This window comes from Haemorhous mexicanus, chromosome 20, assembly GCF_027477595.1.
Source record: "Haemorhous mexicanus isolate bHaeMex1 chromosome 20, bHaeMex1.pri, whole genome shotgun sequence".
NCBI lineage: Eukaryota > Metazoa > Chordata > Aves > Passeriformes > Fringillidae > Haemorhous > Haemorhous mexicanus.
The window spans coordinates 3,881,615-3,899,815 of NC_082360.1; the positions used below are offsets into that span (position 1 = coordinate 3,881,615).

Below are 18,201 nucleotides of genomic sequence, written 5' to 3' on the forward strand. Positions count from 1 at the left end.
TTACAAAAGATGAATTTTATATAGGAGTTTCCAGGCAACCAGTGTGTTTGATGATTATTAGAGCAGAGATCAAAAGAAGTAATCAGTTCTCCAAGATATCTTTGACTTTCCTGAAATTCAGCAATGTGAAACCACCATCTGTCAACTCAAAAGCAACCTACCACGTCCTGCAGGAGTCAGGGTGGAACTTGTGCCCATCTTTTTATTGGCAAGTAGAGTATTTTGCAGAGCAGATCCATATTATCTGTTTCCAAAGTCCAGAAAGAAATGAGAGCAACTCCTGCAGTAAATCAGAATGAGTAAACACACCAGTGTTGTGGGAACTCGAGCTACACTCTTAATTTGTTCTATCTGTTGTTTGTTGTGAAGTGAGAATTTGACAGCAGTTAGAAACAGAGATTTATTTTCCATGTGTGGGCTGATGCCAGATTTTGTGCTGAACTTTGTTCTTCATTTCTCTGGAGCTGGAAGGTTTATTTTGTGTTTGAAGGTTTCTTTAGCTGCAGTTGTGAGATTCATGCTCATGGCATGGTGTGGTGTGCACCTTGAAGTGGGCAGCTGGAAATTGCTGAGTGCTCTTCTGTGACAGGTTAACTCTTCTTATAATCTCTTTGTATTACCTTTTATTTTAATAATTTTTTAGGAAGCAAGATTAAAATTTGCTGGTGACTGTTAAAACCATGTCTGACAATGCTCATTCCATCCAATTCTTTAACTGCAGTTACTTCAGAATTCCCTCAGAATTTTATATGGTTGTAAAGTCAAATTTGGAGAAAAGTTTTAGAGAGAGATTATCATGCCTTCAGTCAATATAGTTGGAAAACACTGATAAGCTTTGACATACAGTTGTTTCATCAGATCCAGCAAAGTGATAGAGACCTTTCTGCTAAAGTCATGCTTGAAGAATTCAGCTTGAGCAGTTCAGCTCATTGTGATTTGTGATGGCTTTAGGTAAGGCATGCACGTGCCAAAGAGGTTCTGAAATGTATTAATAAAGTTTAATTTCAAAAGTCTGAAATAAGATTTAGCTTCATCTCCTGGAGGCATTGCAGACAGGCTGAGCTTTGACAAACAAAGCACATATGAAAAGTTCTTCTATGGAAATGATTTGCTGAACTTCACCTCTTTGGGCTCATATTCTGCAATTCCATTAGCCAGTATATCTTTGCTGGCAAAACATTACTGTGTTTTTGCTTTTAGTTGGAAACTTACACAATTAAAACCAGAGACTTAAAAATGGATTTATTCTGGATCTCCCAGAGCAGAGTTTTTAATATGTAATAGTTAAAACACTAAAAGCTTTAAAGTAGAAATTAGGTAATATTCATTCATTATGTTTGCACACTTCCTATGTATATAATTTCACACTTTATATAGAAAATACACTTAAAAAACCCCTCCATAATACCTGGATGATTTGCTTCATGGTGTCATGGCTGTTGATCTCAAATGAAGAAAGCAGCCTGGAGATGTTTCTTTGGAACCACAGGAATTGGCTCTTCATGCTGCTTCAGTGGAAGGTGACTGTGTATGACAAACACACAATTCCATGCTGCAAGAAACTCCTGAGAGCTGCAGTCCTTACACTCCTCTGTTGGCCACAATTTGCAGAGCAGTCCACTGTACATCACTGTCCACACATTTCTGTAATGTGGCTGTGGAAAAGTTCTCCTGCTACTGGGATCAAAACATGGGGAAAATTACCAGAACTTGGCAAATTCTGGTTATTTGAAAAATTTGAAAAATTATCAGAATGAGAAATTTGACTTGATTACATTTTTTGCCACTAGTCTCACTCAAATAGTGCTGTGAGGGGATGTTCAGGTGTAAGAGGTGATTGTGTTTCTGTCTTCTCGTGTTGTTTCTCAGGGCTTTGTTCAGCATTTGGTGGCACTTGATGTGTGATCTGTGGCCCTGAAATCAGGCAGTGTTCCCAAAGGTCACTGGTGCCAGGTGTGGGTTTAGACAATAGGAAGTCTAAACACCACACAAGGCCATAAATGTAGCAGATAACACAGAGAAGGGATGTAACCCTCCTGGTGAGGAACATTTTCTGAACTGCAGTAACAGGAAAGTTGTGGGAAGTGAGCCTCAGCTAGTTTAGAATTTTGTCTCCCATCAAAATTTTCAAAAACTCCTTAAAATGCTTTGAATACAAGAAAATGGCAGTCTCTGTGTAGCCCAAATAAGGGCATTAGAAATGAAAAACTATGGTAAAAACTCATCAGTAAACTAATCTTTGGAACAAATTTTTCTCTATTGTGGATGTCATCTGACATCAGGCAGCAGAGCATGAAAAATAAATCTGCTGCTTCAAATCTCTTTGACAGTGATTAGAATTTTGCATAGGGAGAAAGAAAAATAGAAATGTGTGGAAGGATAAATAACTGAGGTGCTTTTGTAGTTTTGCTGTCCTCACTTTCAAAGAGTGGGGCTGTGCAAATGCTTCATGGCTCAAAGGTGGCTGCTTTTGCTTCAGGAGTTGCAGCTCTTCTCCAGCTTCCCTGTGGATGGCTGTGCTGCAGGGCCAGCCAGGGACAGAACTGCCCTGGTGAGGTGTCTGGGAGGAAGGAGAGGTCAGGAAACAGCCTGGCAAGGAGGTCAAATGTGCAGGCGGCAGTTGCTGACAAAGCATCAGAAGAGACCAAGTAGCAGGAGCTGTCCTGATGGTGAAGTACAAGGTACAACACAACTGAGGTCAAAGTGACCAGGGATAGGTAGGAGTTTAGTGCTTGGGAAGAGGAGAAAGTCCCAGATGCACACTCAGGTCGTGTGAAAACTACAGGAAAGATGAATTTGTATAGCTCAAGAATTATATATAATGCTACTAGAAAGAAATAAAGACATTTTGTAGCAGTTTGGAGGGAAAAGAGCCCCAAAGAACAAAAAGCTGACTCTTTCATAAGTGAGTCAGTGGTAAGAGCAAGGTCAGTGGGACAGAGGGAACCACTGATGGGTGGCATGAGGAATACTTTAAATACCTTTCCCCTTCATCTGTAAACTTAAACTAAAGCTACAGTGAGTTAGAGACTTCAGGAAATAGAGTTTTGAGTTGTCTGGAAATAATGACATGTCATCATGTGCATCATTCATCATGTAGCAGACTAAGCAGAGGAGGGATTGGAGTAATGTGGTCACTTTAAGAATAGGAAAACTATAAAAGAGAAAAAAGCCAACTCATGTTAAGAGGTGAGAAAGTTAGAACTCAGGAAGTGTAAGTCAGTCAGAGTAACTGTTAGAATGATCCTAGGGGGAAAAGACCCCAAAGCAGCCATTTCTGTGCATGTTGAACTTTTCAGGAGAGAAATGCAGAGTCACTGGGATTTGTGGAGAGCAGGTTATACCAGATGGTTAAACAACAGCCTTCAATAAATTTTTGGTTGAGACCAACTGGAGAAGAGTGCTAGGCAACAGAAAGGCAGAATTTCAGTATGGAATAGTGGTGGCACAACTGTGTAATTGGGTAAGAAATAAAGAAATCACAAAGTTTCTTTATTTTGGCCAGAGCAGCTCTGTACCCAAATACAGATGTGTGGGTCTCACAGTGCAAAAATGGGTCTGGTCACAGGGTAAACTTGATTAACGTGTTAAAAAGAGACCAGACCCTGAGGGATAGAGGCAGCACTGTTCCTGAGGGACATGTGGGATAAGGCCTCTGAACTTTCCAGCTGGAGGGTACTGTGCTTCAGAAAGAACCACTTGGAAGAAGCAGAGGAATGCAACAGGAATGAGTAGAGATCTTGGAGAAAAGCCTTGCAAAGAAAGAAGGAGTCAGAGCTCCTGAGTTAAAGGAAGATTGGAATTATGAATGCTGAGATACCTAAATGGCTGCTGCAGGGAAGGAAATTATATTTTCTACATGCCTGTGATGGATCAGATAAAAAATTATGGGCTAAAATTTCAACAAGGAAGATTGAGGGGGGACATTAGGAAAATCCTGCTGTTAGGAAAGCAATCTTGAGAAGTGAGATAGAGCACTTGGGAATGTGCAGGCTCCATTGCTGGAGGCCTTCCTTGCTGGGTTGGGAGAATGTCACCTTGTGTGTATCAGGAATAGTTCCTTTGACCAGCTGAGCAGGCAGTATCACCTTTCAAAGCCCCATTTTTAGTCTTCAGGTATTAATAATTATGAATTTTAAATTTATGAGACACATTCCCCATCAAAGTTGGTCCAAGATAGGGAACGGATGAGCTCTGCCAGCACACTTAGTTGGAAGCTGCACTTTATTTTGCTCCCAAGCTTTTTACTGGGCTGTGACTCATTTCTTGGGGTTCTTCTTTGCCTTTCTGTGTACCCTGACTGGTAAAAACAGTCCCCTTCAATAGGTGCCCTATATAAGTACTTACCTTCATAAATTGAAGTTGATTATAGGAAGTTTGTGTTATTTATAGGAAAAATACAAGGAGCCCAGTTTTGACGAATCATTTTAACTAATGGAAATTTCCATCATGCATAGTTAGTTTTAAAGGAATGTAATATACCACAACAATAGTTCCACTTAAAACTGTTCTTGCAAAATTGACTCTCAAGCTTAGTTCCTGGGTGCATTTGAAATAATTTTTTTGGCTAGAAACAAAACCAAACAGATTTGATTTCCATTTATCTGTTGTTTTTGAGACGAGGTTGAACCCAACCGGTATTCAGAGACTATTGCAGAGAAAAAAAGAATAAATGTCTTCAGGAGGAAACCAGCTATTTTCAGGAGTCCTTCAGTGGAGCAGTTCTTGAGCCAAGAATAGCAGCAGCGATTGTGCCTTGGTGCTGAAGTGGCAGCGACCCTGAGAGTGTGGCCAGAGCTTTAAAGAGCCACGGTAGTGAGATCCAGGACAGAGGGGCAGCACTGCTCTGATGAGCCCAGGACAGGAACTGAAACAGCACAGCTGAAACGTGCCCCATTTACCACATCATTAATATGTATTTGGGGCAGGTAGGAGGGGAAATCCTAAAGGAGTGTGTTGGGCATGCTGGAAGTTGGTGTGAATTAGCCTTTGAGATTTGCCTGTGGGCACTGATAAAAGCCCTCTATGTGCAATTATGCATTTATGATGATCTTTAGGCCCTAAAAATGTAAAGCTGACCCCCTTGTGAGTGTTCCTGTGCCTTGGAGGGAGCCGAGGCTGCCAGCCCAGGGTGTTCCAAGATGGTCGGTCCCGCTGTGCAGGCGCAGGCAGCGCCCGCTCCTCTCCTGCCGCATTGTTCGGGCAGCTCTTCCCTGCCTCTATAAACAACCGTGCCGCTGATTAATGCGCTCGCATTTGCCACTTAGAGCTGGTTTAGATAGAGGCAGGGAAGTCATTAAGGGCTTGGCAGCAGTCCAGGGTACATCTGGGACTTGGGAGCCGCCGCTGGGGCAGGGAGGAGGGCGGCGGGCGGGAGCTGGGGCAGGGGAGAGGACGCTTGGCGCAGGACGGAGCCGGGGCAGGGAGGAGAGCAATGAGGCAGGAGCTGGTACTGGAGCAGGGAGGAGGGTGATGGGCAGGAGATGGGGATGGGAGAGGGAGGAGGATGACACTGGGCAGGAGATGGGGCTGGGAGAGGGAGGAGGACACCAGGCAGGACATGGGGCTGGAAGAGGGAGGAGGACAGTGGGCAGGAGATGGGGCTGGGAGAGGGAGAAGGACAGTGGGCAGGAGATGGGGCTGGGAAAGGGAGGAAGGCAGTGGGGAGGAAGCAGGAGATGGGGCTGGAAAAGGGAGGAAGGCACTGGGCAGGAGGCAGGAGCTCTGGGGCAGGAGGAAGGAGGAGGACTCCGAGCAGGGGCAGGCGTTCGGCAGCGCCCGCGTCTTCTCTTGGCTGACTTTCAAAAGCGGCAGAAAAGCAGCTACGGGCGCTAATTGTAGCCAGGTCCCGAAGTGAAAATGTTTTGTGACAGTTGAAAGAATTTAAAGAGGAAGGAAGATCGGTTTAGTGTCAGCTGCAATTAGATAATCAAAGCTTAAAAATCCTGCTCTGTTGATACCTTCACCTAGAGCCGGGGAGCGGAGCTGGGGAAGGGGGAGGAGGGCTGTGCGTGGAAAGGGCATTTCCATAGCCAGTGCAGCCGAGGCCCGGCCGAGCTCGCAGGTTGTCTGGGCGCGCGCTCGCACAGAGAGATTTTCTTGGCAGCTCTACAGGATGAGGCTTACACTGTACACAGCCGACATATTGAAGCCGGGAGCCCTGGAGAACGTAGAGGCAGGAGTAGAAACAGCTCTGCACACAATGTAGCGTCTCCTAGGATGGTTGGGCGGCTCCTTTCTTCAGGTATTTTATTACCCATCAGCCCTTTTTAGAGCCAAAAAAAGAGAGAAAGTAACCCTAACCCTGAGAAAATAGCATCTGCTTCTGTTAAATCAATTTATTACATAACATTTCAGCGAGAGAGCAGCAGCGCAGCGTCCTGAGCTTTTGGCTGCGTTTCAGGTTTGATAAAATGGCGTCTTCGCAGCGAGCTGCTTGTAAAGATATGTTGCACTGAGCAGAAAAATGCAATGATTTGGTGTTTTCTACTGCTGCTTTTGTGTCGGAGAGGTAGCATTTAGTGGAATCTCTAGTAATAATGAAAAATCTTGTTTATTTTTTGCTTGTTCTCTTAATGCATTTGAAAGCTTTCAGCATCAGAGGGAAGGAACTACGTTTGAATGTCGTAGTGCAGAAAATGAAAAGGGGATAACAGGCTTTCCCCGTGTGGGCTTAGCTATGGTTTAGTTTTAAAATAAATAAAGCTGCTTTATTCAATGCTTCCATCTCTTTTCTGCCTTTCCACATTATGTGTGCTGTGCAAGATTTCAGCTTCCTCAATCCATGAGACTTGTGAGTGAGCTTTTTAGGGGCTTCAGATAGATGCCAGTTTTCAAATCTGTCTCTATGCCTAGAGCTGGATGCAGCAGGTAACCTGAAATGTTAGCACTATAGTGCCCAAATTTTCTGCTTTATTATATTTTGTGCTTCAGAACAGATGCTTATGTCATGTTTTCTTTATGAAAATAGGCTACATTTGATTTAGCACTTAAAATGTTCCTGACGATTCGTATTTAATTCAGATTTGGAAAGATTAATTTGTAGTATTTTAAAGATGTGCTCATGTTGAATTGAAAATTATGTTTTGATGGGGGGAGAGAAAGTAATTTGCCCTTTTTTTCTCATATTCTGACTCAGGATCACTAACCTTTATGTGCCAAGGAAAATCCCCAGTGGGACTGTCAGTGGCCCTTGGGATTTTTCTGTGTTCTGCATGTCAGAGCAGGGAGCACCGTCTGTCATCTGTCCTCTGGGCAGCACAGGGCGAGCCAGGGGGTCTGGTTGTTGTTACGTGACAGACGTGGGCTGAAAAATAAAACAAGTAATACAAGAGGAGTCACTGTTAGATCTGATTTAAAATGGGGTGAGCACAATTTATTAATAATGTTCCATGAAAAGTTTATCCCAGGCTTTGCCATTTCGTACCCTGTCCGTACTTTGGTTCCAAAGTCAGCTGAACATTGTTATAATTGGGGAAACAGGTTTTACTGCACAACATTTGAACTAATTATTGCAGTGGAAGCTATGAAGATACAGTTACTTTTAACTCACCTGAATAAAAAAAAATTAAATCTGATTGTAAATGAGATTTTCAGAGGAGGAGGGAAGTTGGGGGTCAGTTGCTTGTCCAGGCAAAGTATTTTGCTTTTCTAAGAAATGCATGCAACAGCTTCTCCCATTTCACTCTACTGGAATTTTGCACTTGTAATCTATGTAAACATTAAACTGATTTTGCAACTAATTATTCATTACCCAACACAGCCAAAAATGTTTTCTGTTTTTAATAAGCACTGAATTGAAGCTGGTCAAGTATGTTGGCTACAGTACGTAATAAACCAGCAATCTCCTCCCACCCCATTAAGGATATTATTTAAAAAAACAGCAATCCAAAACAAAACAACCCCCTCATGCTATTGTTTATACTGCTCAGAGCTGTGCATTTTCCAGGTCATGTGTATGGTTACAGTTGGACAGAAGTTCTGTGCTTGTTAAAAACAAATTTGAGCCATTATCCTCAAATTAATATTTCCTTCCTGATGGCTGAAGAAATATTGTTGATCAGGGGAACGATATTTTATAAATGATGCATAATTAAGATATTGAAACACAAAGTATTAATTTAAAAATAGTTTTCACTTTGTGGTGTCCCAGCACTAGGATTTGCTAACACGGAATACCTGTGGTTCCTGTTCCTTGTGCCTTGTTTACAGTCTTTGCTCAGCTCACAGAGGAGGGATAGAAATGCTTCTGGTAGACTCAGTGCTTTTATTTCACATCTTTGCATAAATTAAGAGTTTTTAAAAATGGGTTTCCCATTTCAATCTTAACAACTTCAAAAAGAAAATATTGTGAATTTCTGTGAAGAGCTAGTTTCCTTGAAAGTTGGAGGAAATCTGCATTTTCAAAAAAAAAAAAAGCCTCAAACAAACAGAAAAGTTCTCTAGATTTAATCATACAAAATATTTTGCATTCATCATTTTCTGCAAATGTTTAATGTCGTTAACAGATTAGATAAGACTGTGTTACTCATTATTTATTTCATAGCAGCAAGCCCCTTTTAGTTAAAATGGAAAAATGCCTTTTTGTTATTTGCTTCTAGAGACAAGAATATCAAACATACTTTATTTAAGATCTGTAATCAAACTCTTGGTTTGTCTGACAGCTAAGCCTCAGTTTTTGCAGGTTTCTGTTCATGCTGTGAATTTTTTTCCCCATTTTGTTCATATGTCCTTTTTCTTGTGAGCTTTATGACAGCAGCCTTGGTGTTACAACCGATTGTTCCAGTGGGTATTGGACACTCTGAGGTTCTTGCAAGTTTTTTCTGTGGTTTTTGAGCCATGGCTTGTGGGAGGTGCCAGCGGGACCCCGCTGCCAGCGGAGCAGGGAGGGCGCGGCACAGGGACCCGCTGCTGCTCCGGAGGGGATCGCTGGTTTCACATCCCCCCACAGAATTCCTGTCATCCCTGCCACAGTCACCACTGCCAGGGTAGCCCGAGGGTAGTGTTGGGGGAATCATCTGAACCTCGGGAAGAACAACTGTGGGACAGGAAAGGGAGCCCTTGGATTTGCAAAGCCTTGGGAAGCCCGGGGGTTGGAGCTGCACATTCCTGGAGGGATCCTGCCAAGCTGTGCTTGGCCAAGCCCAGGCACTTGGCCATTTTCTACTCTTAATGTGGACATCTGTTGGGTTTTATAGTTCTTCTCTATCATAATTTTCTTTTTTTCTCTTACTGCTCCTGGAGATCTGGTCTTGTATTTAACAAATTATTTTGCTCCCTACTCTCAGCAATCATTCTAAGCTATTTTTCCATCTTCAATCCCACCCCTTCCCTTTATTTTGTCTAAGTGCTCTCAAATTTGAGCACTGCTTTAACCACCATCTTTGGGGGAGAGGAGAAAGGAGCTGATTAAACAAGCAGCCCCCTTTCATCTTGTCAGCCATGGTGCTGTTCCTGTGAGTGTGGAGACGTCCTGGGCGCTCTCCTGATCCTCCTTCCCCAGCCTGCCCTGCAGGGCTCTGCTCGGGCAGCACCTGCACACAGAGCTGAGCTTTCAGCTTTGAGGAGACCTTTCATTGGAACAATGGATTTCCAGCCACTTTCAAATCCTTCTGTCGAGGCTCAAAGGCAGCCCTGAGTTGCACCACCCACAGGGTTGAATAAAATCTCCTGTAACTCTTCTTATCTGATTCCTTGGTTGCCTCAACTTCTTATCTTCTGGCCCGGCCTGCTGCTGCTTTTTTCCCTTTGTTCATTCCTGCTCTGCTAAGAATGTTCATCGGCTCATTTCTCTGACCCTGCTGACCCTTTTTAAGTCCTTGCACAGCCTGCCTTCCCCTTCCATGTCTTATCTGGGATTCTGGTCTCTGTTTAACACCTGTGTAGCATATCTCAGATCTTCAGGTAAATGTTCAACATGCTTCCTCAGCTCTGTGCTGTAGCAGTGGCTGTATCCATCCAGGAATAACAGGATGCTTTCTTCTTTCCAGCCATTGCATGTAGAGGAAGGAATCCAGGTAAATCCAGTGGTTCTGTTCACATTCTTTCAGATTTGTCATGTGCTTGTCAATTATTATGCAAGAAGTTCTTCTCTGTGAGGGTGGTAGGGCACAGGGTGCCCAGAGAAGCTGTGGCTGCCCCTGGATCCCTGGACGTGTCCAAGGCCAGGCTGAACAGGGCTTGGAGCAGCCTGGGGCAGTGGGAGGTGTCCCTGCCCATGGCAGGGAGTGGAATGAGATGATTTTTAAGGTCCCTTCAAACCCAAGCAATTCTATTTTCTGTGATTATTTAGGTCTTTTCTGGTATCATGAGAAGATAGGTGATGAACTAAGACTGTTTTTCCTTTCCTTTCTCTAAAATCCTTTCTTCTGCTTAAATGAATTTAAAATTTTTTAAAAGCAATCTGAGTTGGTTTAGCATGTGATTTCTTCATCTTGCAAAATCTTCATAAGGCAATCAAGCAACCACCTTAAAAAGCTACAGGTAAAATGTGTGAACAAGACTTTGTCAGAGAGAGCTTTTTCTCATCTTGGGAGTAAATTTTGCAGTATCAGAACACCTCTAATTAGAGGAGCTAATCACACCAACATATTTGTGATTTAAATTAATTCATATTAGGCATTTGTTGTTAGCAACTTGTTTGGGAGATTAGTTGCATCCATCTTCCCCACAAAAATACTCATTTTATTCACAAAAAAAGTAGAAACCATGTTTCAGCAGATTCAAAGCAAGTAAAAATAATTGACATCCAAAATTTGTTACTTTGATATGTGCAAGCAGTTAAGAGGAGCTCTTCTGCAGATTGTCTTTCATACAGCTCTCTTGGATCAGAGTGAAATACTTGTTATCAAATTCCTGTCAAAAGAAACTGAGAGAAATAATCTTGTACAGAGCAATTGGGATGGAAAGGAAATGCAAAACCTTGACCAAAGCTTGAGTTCTTAACATGAGACGTGTTGTGCCTTCCAGTTTATTGTCATACCCTGGTGAGCAAGCAGCTGCTCAAAGCTCTTGGTTAATTTTTTGGGTTAGTGTCTGTGTTTGAGGCTGTGACAGTGCTGAAAAGGCACAGCATCACTTTTCATTGACTTGGGGACACAGGGGATTGTGTGTACAAATCCCAAATGATGTATAAACCACGAGCAAAGCCTGTGAGAGGTAAGTTTCCTGACTAAACTGTCAGTTCTTTAGAAATGCCCAAGTTCTCTGCTAAAATATACATTGCTGGTGTTTATAAGTGACACCTAACAATAAAGGTTGCTGTCTGGATTTGTTTCTTTGTTTCCATGAAGGGTTGCAAACCTAAATTCTCTATCAATTCAGTGTTGTGATGCGGGTGTGTATGTAATATCTCAGGGCAGGATGACATTTTAAATTTTTTTATTGGATGCACTTTCATGGTGTTTCTCTGAAAAATGAGAATTGAGTCAAAATAAATGGTAAGAGTGTGCTAGGTACTCTTCTGTGGTTTTTTCCAAATTTGCTTTTTAGACTTTTGACATAAATTAGTATATTTGCTCTTCCTATTTATTGCCTGCTTATTATTTTTACTGGTACACTGGGGGCTACAAAACACGTGCTCTGTTTTAAAATGAAATTGTTCAGTTATTTTAATTGAGAGTTTTGTCAGATTAAAAAAAACCCCAAACAAGTTAATAGGGGCATCGTGCTCCATCCATTGTAGTGAGGGAAATTGCTGTATTATGTTAGAGAATGTACTCTAAATTTTAGTAGAATGTAGTGTTGTAACTAGTGATGTAAACCAGTGCTTTTAATAGAGGGCTTTTGCAGTGCTTGAACAGTGGACTCATTTTTAACCTTGGATCCTTTCAGATCTCAGCCACAGTGGATTGGGAGACCATTATGAGAATTCCCACTGGGGACAGCAGCCCGCTTTCAGGAGTGAAGGCAACTGCAGCTGGGATAAAGTGATAATAGACAGGACTGACAAGGAAGCGTGGCCTTCCATTACCGGAGCTGAGACTGAGTCTGCCTCAGAATGTACTACAGACACTGACTCTGCCTCCAACTGTGGCTCAGAGAACAGTAGCATGGCTACAGGGAGTGCCCAAGGCAACTTCACTGGACATACAAAGAAAACTAATGGCAATAATGGCGCCAACGGAGCACTCGTCCAAAGCACTTCTAACCAGAGTGCCCTTGGAGCTGGTGGAGCCAACGGCAACGGCAGCTCGGCCAGGGTGTGGGGGGTGGCTGCAGGCTCCAGCTCTGGCCTAGCTCACTGCTCTGCCAGTGGTGGGGATGGAAAGATGGACAACATGATGGGAGACGGTAGAAGTCAGAACTGCTGGGGTGCTTCCAACTCGAATGCTGGCATTAATCTTAACCTTAACCCTAATGCCAATCCAGCTGCCTGGCCTGTACTTGGACATGAAGGAACTGTGGGAGCAGGCAACCCTTCCAGTATTTGCAGTCCAGTCAGTGCCATAGGTCAGAACATGGGCAACCAGAATGGGAACCCAACAGGCACCTTAGGTGCTTGGGGAAACTTGCTGCCGCAAGAGAGCACAGAACCACAAACGTCCACTTCTCAGAATGTGTCTTTCAGCGTACAACCTCAGAACCTTAACACTGATGGACCAAATAACACTAACCCCATGAACTCTTCACCAAACCCTATCAATGCAATGCAGACAAACGGACTGCCGAACTGGGGGATGGCCGTGGGCATGGGGGCCATCATCCCGCCCCACCTGCAAGGCCTTCCTGGTGCTAACGGAACAGCGGTTTCTCAAGTCAGCGGGGGCAGTGGTGAAGGAATGGGCAGTTCAGTATGGGGGATGTCCCCAGGTAATCCTGCCGCAGGAAACAGCAATTCTGGGTTCAGTCAGGGGAATGGAGACACTGTGAACTCAGCATTAAGTGCTAAACAAAACGGATCCAGCAGCGCTGTGCAAAAGGAAGGAAACGGAGGGAACGCGTGGGACTCGGGGCCTCCCTCCGGCCCCGGGGTCCTGGCTTGGGGCAGGGGCGGTGGCGGGGTTGGCAGTGTGCATTCTGGAGCCTGGGGCCACCCCAACCGCAGCGCCAGCAACGGTGTCAACGGGGAGTGGGGCAAGCCCCCAAACCAGCATTCCAATAGCGACATCAATGGGAAAGGATCAACAGGGTGGGATAGCTCGAGTGTTACCAGTCCGAATCCTGCCATGCAGCAGGGCAATGAACAAATGAACTCTTGGGCCAAAGCTGCGGCGTCTGGCACCACGGCTAGTGAAGGAAGCAACGACAGCGGTGGGAGTCAAAATGAAGGCAGCACTGGGAGGGAGGGGGCTGGAGAGGGCAGGAGGAGAGACAAAGGGATGATAGACCAAGGGCAAGTTCAGTTGCCAAGAAATGACCTTGACCCCAGGGTCCTGTCCAATACGGGGTGGGGACAGACCCCTGTGAAGCAAAACACTGCCTGGGAATTTGAAGAGTCCCCAAGGTCTGAACGGAAGAATGACAATGGAACTGAGGCCTGGGGTTGTGCAGCTACTCAATCTTCAAACTCAGGGGGGAAGAACGATGGGTCCATCATGAACAGTACAAATACCTCTTCAGTATCTGGGTGGGTCAACTCTCCACCGGCAGCTGTTCCAACAAATACAGGTTGGGGAGACAATAACAACAAAGCACCAAATGGCCCAGGGGGGTGGGGAGAGTCAGCAAGCTCTACTACTGTTAATAATGCTGCTGCTGCCAAAAGCGGCCACACTTGGAGTGGGACCGCAAATCAGGAGGACAAATCACCTACCTGGGGTGAACCTCAGAAACCCAAATCTCAAAACTGGGGAGATGGACAGAAATCAAATCCAAGCTGGACTTCAGGAGGTGGAGACTGGACAGATTCATCATCTGTTCCTGGACACTTGGGTGATGGGAAGAAGAATGGATCTGGATGGGATTCTGACAATAGATCGGGGTCTGGCTGGAATGATTCCACAAAGTCTGGGACCAGTGGGTGGGGGAATGGCACAAACAGCAAGGCTAATACAGGTACAAGTTGGGGGGAATCTTTAAAGCCAGGCCCCCAACAAAATTGGGCTAATAAACCCCAGGACAACAATGTGAGTAACTGGGGAGGAGCTGCTTCTGTAAAACAGACGGGGTCAGGGTGGGTTGGTGGGCCAGTGCCAGCCAAACAAAAAGAGAACTGTGAGGCAACTGGCTGGGAAGAGCCATCTCCACCGTCCATTCGCCGCAAGATGGAAATCGATGATGGTACCTCAGCTTGGGGCGACCCAAATTACAACAACAACAAGACTGTAAACATGTGGGATAGAAATAATCCTATAATTCAGAGCAGTACCACAACCAACACCACCACCACTAGCACCATTATCAACACCAACATGGTTGAACCTCAGCCATCGCACCAGTCAAGTGCCCAGCCAAACCGGTCCCCGCTGCTTGGCCCAGGTATGGCAACAGTTTTGTGAAATATTTCATAAAACAGGTTTAAGAGATGCTTTATACCAGTACCACTTGCTGAATGCTGTCTGTCCTGTCCCTGTGTTGGGTGGAAATCCTGTGTTTTATGTCCAGAATATGTTTGTTCCTTTACTCTGAAGCTGTCTTGTCTTGAGGACAGAACCCCTGGAACCTGACACAAATTTCCATAATCTAAATGAGTGTAAAAAAGGTTTGAAAGGATATTTGGTCAATGGCTGGTAGGTTCTTAGTTTGTGGATCCACGTTCATTTTAACACCTCTTCCACAGTTATTTAACACCTTTTGGTTCAGCCATTTGAGAGGCTGGGGCATTTTGGCAGAGCCTTTCTTCTGTTATTTGTTTGCTGTCCCCACTGCGCAAGCTCAGTGTGTTTAGGCAGTCTGCATCTGTTTCTTTTCTGCAAAACATCTCTTGGCAACAGATGTTTGTTAACAATTGCATGAATTTAGGCTGCTGCTGTTTCTCTGTGCAGCTTGTTGTCTGTTATGAAGAAATGGTTCACTTCTTAGGGATCGGGCATAGGCAGCATCCTGGATTTTGTGTGGTTCTCAAAAAGCAGCACTGATTCAAGGTGTTGATATTCAGGGTGGCTGAAGTTAGGTTATCCTAACTTATGCTGTGTTTCAAAGACAAGGTTTAGGAATTTAGGAATTTTTCTAATCAAAGGCAAGGTGCTGTTGTAGACAAGCAGCAAGGGATAAAAATGCATAAAAAATGGGAAAAATGCATAAAAGAGAGGTATTTAAATAAAAATTACACTGCCAGACCATATCTAATCATGACCACAGACCTCTCCAAAATAAATCTAATCATGCAGTACTCTTTTAAATTCTACATCTGAGTTTTGTTTCCAGGTTTTTGTTTTATCGTGGTCATGGCTAAGTACTGACTTTTTAACCACGTTTTTTTCCAAGTGGGATTTTTTTCTCTCATTCCCATCCTTCTTCTCTTTGATGTTTTGGAATGTTTCAAATTTGCTTTAATGTCTATATAAAAATACTCTTAGGTTTCCCAGTCTGATCAAATATATTAACAGTAGAGGGGTACCTATTTTAATGAAATAACGTGCTCCAGAAGGAGAAATCTTTAAATGGCTTTGTACTTGGTCAGCCCAACATATGTGACTACCTTATTTAATTCACATTTAAAACTTTACCCATGAAACAAGAATTCACATTCCTGAATTGTAATGGAAGTATCATGAAAGTGGATTTTTGGTTGGGTTTAGGCAAGGTTTTGTTTTTCATTAAGGTGGTTTTTGGAGGATCACATTTGTGCTTGTGAAACTGTTCATACACAGCAATGCGTTGTTAATGTTGTTCAAATAATTAACACCTTATAGAGGAAAACTTAATGGTCCTGAGCCCTTCAGATTTTGAAAATGGAATTTAAAAGCTGCTGTTAACCTGCAGTGATTCCTTTGGAGCATGGACAGCAGCAAAGGAAGGGTTTCTTTGAAGCAACTTGTTTACGTGTTCAGAAAGCTGCCTATGAACACGTAACCAACCTGCTCAAGCTGCCCCCCAACCAAGTTCAAGTGAGTGTTGGGCTTCTTGAAAAATGTGAGCTAGAAAGATTCTAAGATCTTTTAAGATAAGCAAATCTTTGATCTTCTCTTTTATTTTTTTTTTAATTTTCCAAGATAAGCAAAGCCAGCTCTCAGAAAATATTTAAGCCAGTGTGCAAGAAAGTACAAAACAAGTAATAGTGAAGACAATTTAAAATATGGTTCTGACATTAAAATTTAGATTAGATTATAGCAGGCATAAATTAAACCTTATACTTGGTATAGTACAGCAATTCTGGGTATAGTACAAGTATAAAGGTATATTACCAACTCTTGGTATAGTGCAAGTGTAAAGGTCAAACATGTAAATATTTGGAAGGATTTTTGTCTAAATGGAAGTGAGGAGCAGTCCCTTGTGTCTTGAGCTCTGCTGTTTGCTTGTGGCTGTGCCAGAGAGGGACCATAGCTGTGCTTATCGCCCACACAGAGCAGCAGTGCAGTTCCAAGGGATGGATCCCAGTGACATCCCTTCAGGCAGGAGGGCAGGAGGTCCCTTTTCCCAGTGCAGGCAGCACATGGCAGCTGCACAGCAGCATCCTCCTGCTCTGGTGGAAATGTACACATACCTGAAACATCCACAAATCATCTCCCAGCTGGGACAGCCAAAACATGGGAAGCAAGTAGAGAGTGTCTTGCCTCCCACGAAGACAGGGCCCTGCACTTTGGAGTTGTGCTGTTTAACTCTTTTTCCTACTCCAATCCCCTCTCCACTTGGCTGTGCATTTCCAGCCTCTGCAGAGATTCCTGTTACCAGGAGACTTCTGCAATCCACAACCAAAGTTCATCCAGCAGCATTTTTTTTCCATCAAAGCATGATTCTGTTATTAGAGCCTGTGCCACAGGGCGTGGTTAAGTGCTCATCTGGAATGCTGCAACTCTTGAACACTGTAGTTACCATGGGCATTTTGTCACCTGCATGGGTCAAAACGAGCTCTGCCAGTCACTTTCAGGGAATAGAATGAATTAGGAATCATGGATTCCATTCCTGTATAACAAGGGAGGAGTTGGCAGATGGAAGTTGTCACAATCACACGTCCTGCAGGCAAAGAAGTGGATTTTAATTCTGCTGCACAGCCCTAGTTAGGAGTTCACAAAGGATTAACAGTTCCTTTTGGGATTGAAGTGTATGCTTTATTAGTTTGGAAATAGAGGCCAAGTTACAGTCTTGTTATTCAAGTTGTCACCCATCCCCTGAAGTTCTCCAGATCCTTTGAAGGCAGGACTTAAAAGCCATTGATGGGAAGCAGATGTTGGTAAACACTTGATGAAAATGAAGAATGCTCTAAGGAGTTTCATTTTCCATTGGAAAAGAAGAGGAAAAAAAGAGGAGGGAAAGGGATAAGTAATATGATAGATACAGTCCTTGCTGGTTATAGGAGCTTGTTCTCAAGGCACTGGTGAATAACTCAGAAAGAGAAGCAGAAAGCTGGTGGGTTTGGGTTAGATTGGAGTTTAATCAAAATTACTTGTGCATAATTCTTCCTAGCACTTCTAACTCATGCAGCTTTGATATGAGGGGAATAAGAAATGAGAAAAGGTTTTGCACACAGAAATGATTTAAGGAGATTTTTGGATCCCAAATAGCATCAGATCCTCCCTCCAAGTGCTGAGGAGTGGGCTTGATGCTTTCCTGCTCATTACATCTGGAGAGCCTGGCAGGGTTCCAGCATCTTCCAGCTGAGGAAAGAAACAACAGAAGATAACACAGGCTTCCCTGTGGGGATTGTAGGTCACAAATTAAGGTCTTTGTGGTTACTAGAGAATGAGGAGCTTAAGTTTTAAAAACCTGAACTGGGTCTAAGTTCTGAAAGCTCCAAACATCTCTGTTCCTTTTATAATCCTGTGCCACTAAGTGGCAGCTCACATGGCAGTGTTTTTCTTACTTTGAACTTCCATCAGAATGGATTTGAAAGCAGCTCAGCTTTGGGCTCCTTTAGGGTGCTCATGTGAAAACCTAAAACCCTCTGGTGGGTGCTCAGGCCATGAATAGCCAGGTTTGGGGGGCAGCCAAGTGATGCTGAGAGAGCTGCCCTCGAATTTCACACAAGGGTGATGTCACTGCTGAAACCCACATTAGAGCTTTCTGAATGCTCAGTGATGAACTGGAATCCCTTTCAGAAAATGAGAATTTAAAAGATTAAAGCTTGTAGGTAGCTCTTAATTGTATATATAAAGCCCAGAA

At 43.6% G+C, this 18,201-nt stretch overlaps 1 protein-coding gene across 12 annotated transcripts in view; it reads left to right on the forward strand.

Annotated features, from left to right (window-relative positions):
* The window catches only part of TNRC6C (trinucleotide repeat containing adaptor 6C), a 103,262-nt gene that overhangs the window by 50,782 nt on the left and 34,279 nt on the right, over positions 1-18,201 (forward strand). For 10 of the 12 annotated variants that reach the window (XM_059864587.1, XM_059864581.1, XM_059864582.1 and 7 more), the window contains exon 5: positions 11,833-14,418. In XM_059864587.1, the coding sequence (XP_059720570.1) occupies positions 11,833-14,418 (2,586 nt within the window). Of the gene's footprint in view, positions 1-5,690; positions 6,245-11,832; positions 14,419-18,201 lie in introns of those variants that run through there. The other 2 variants (XM_059864592.1, XM_059864593.1) reach the window with 2 other exon arrangements.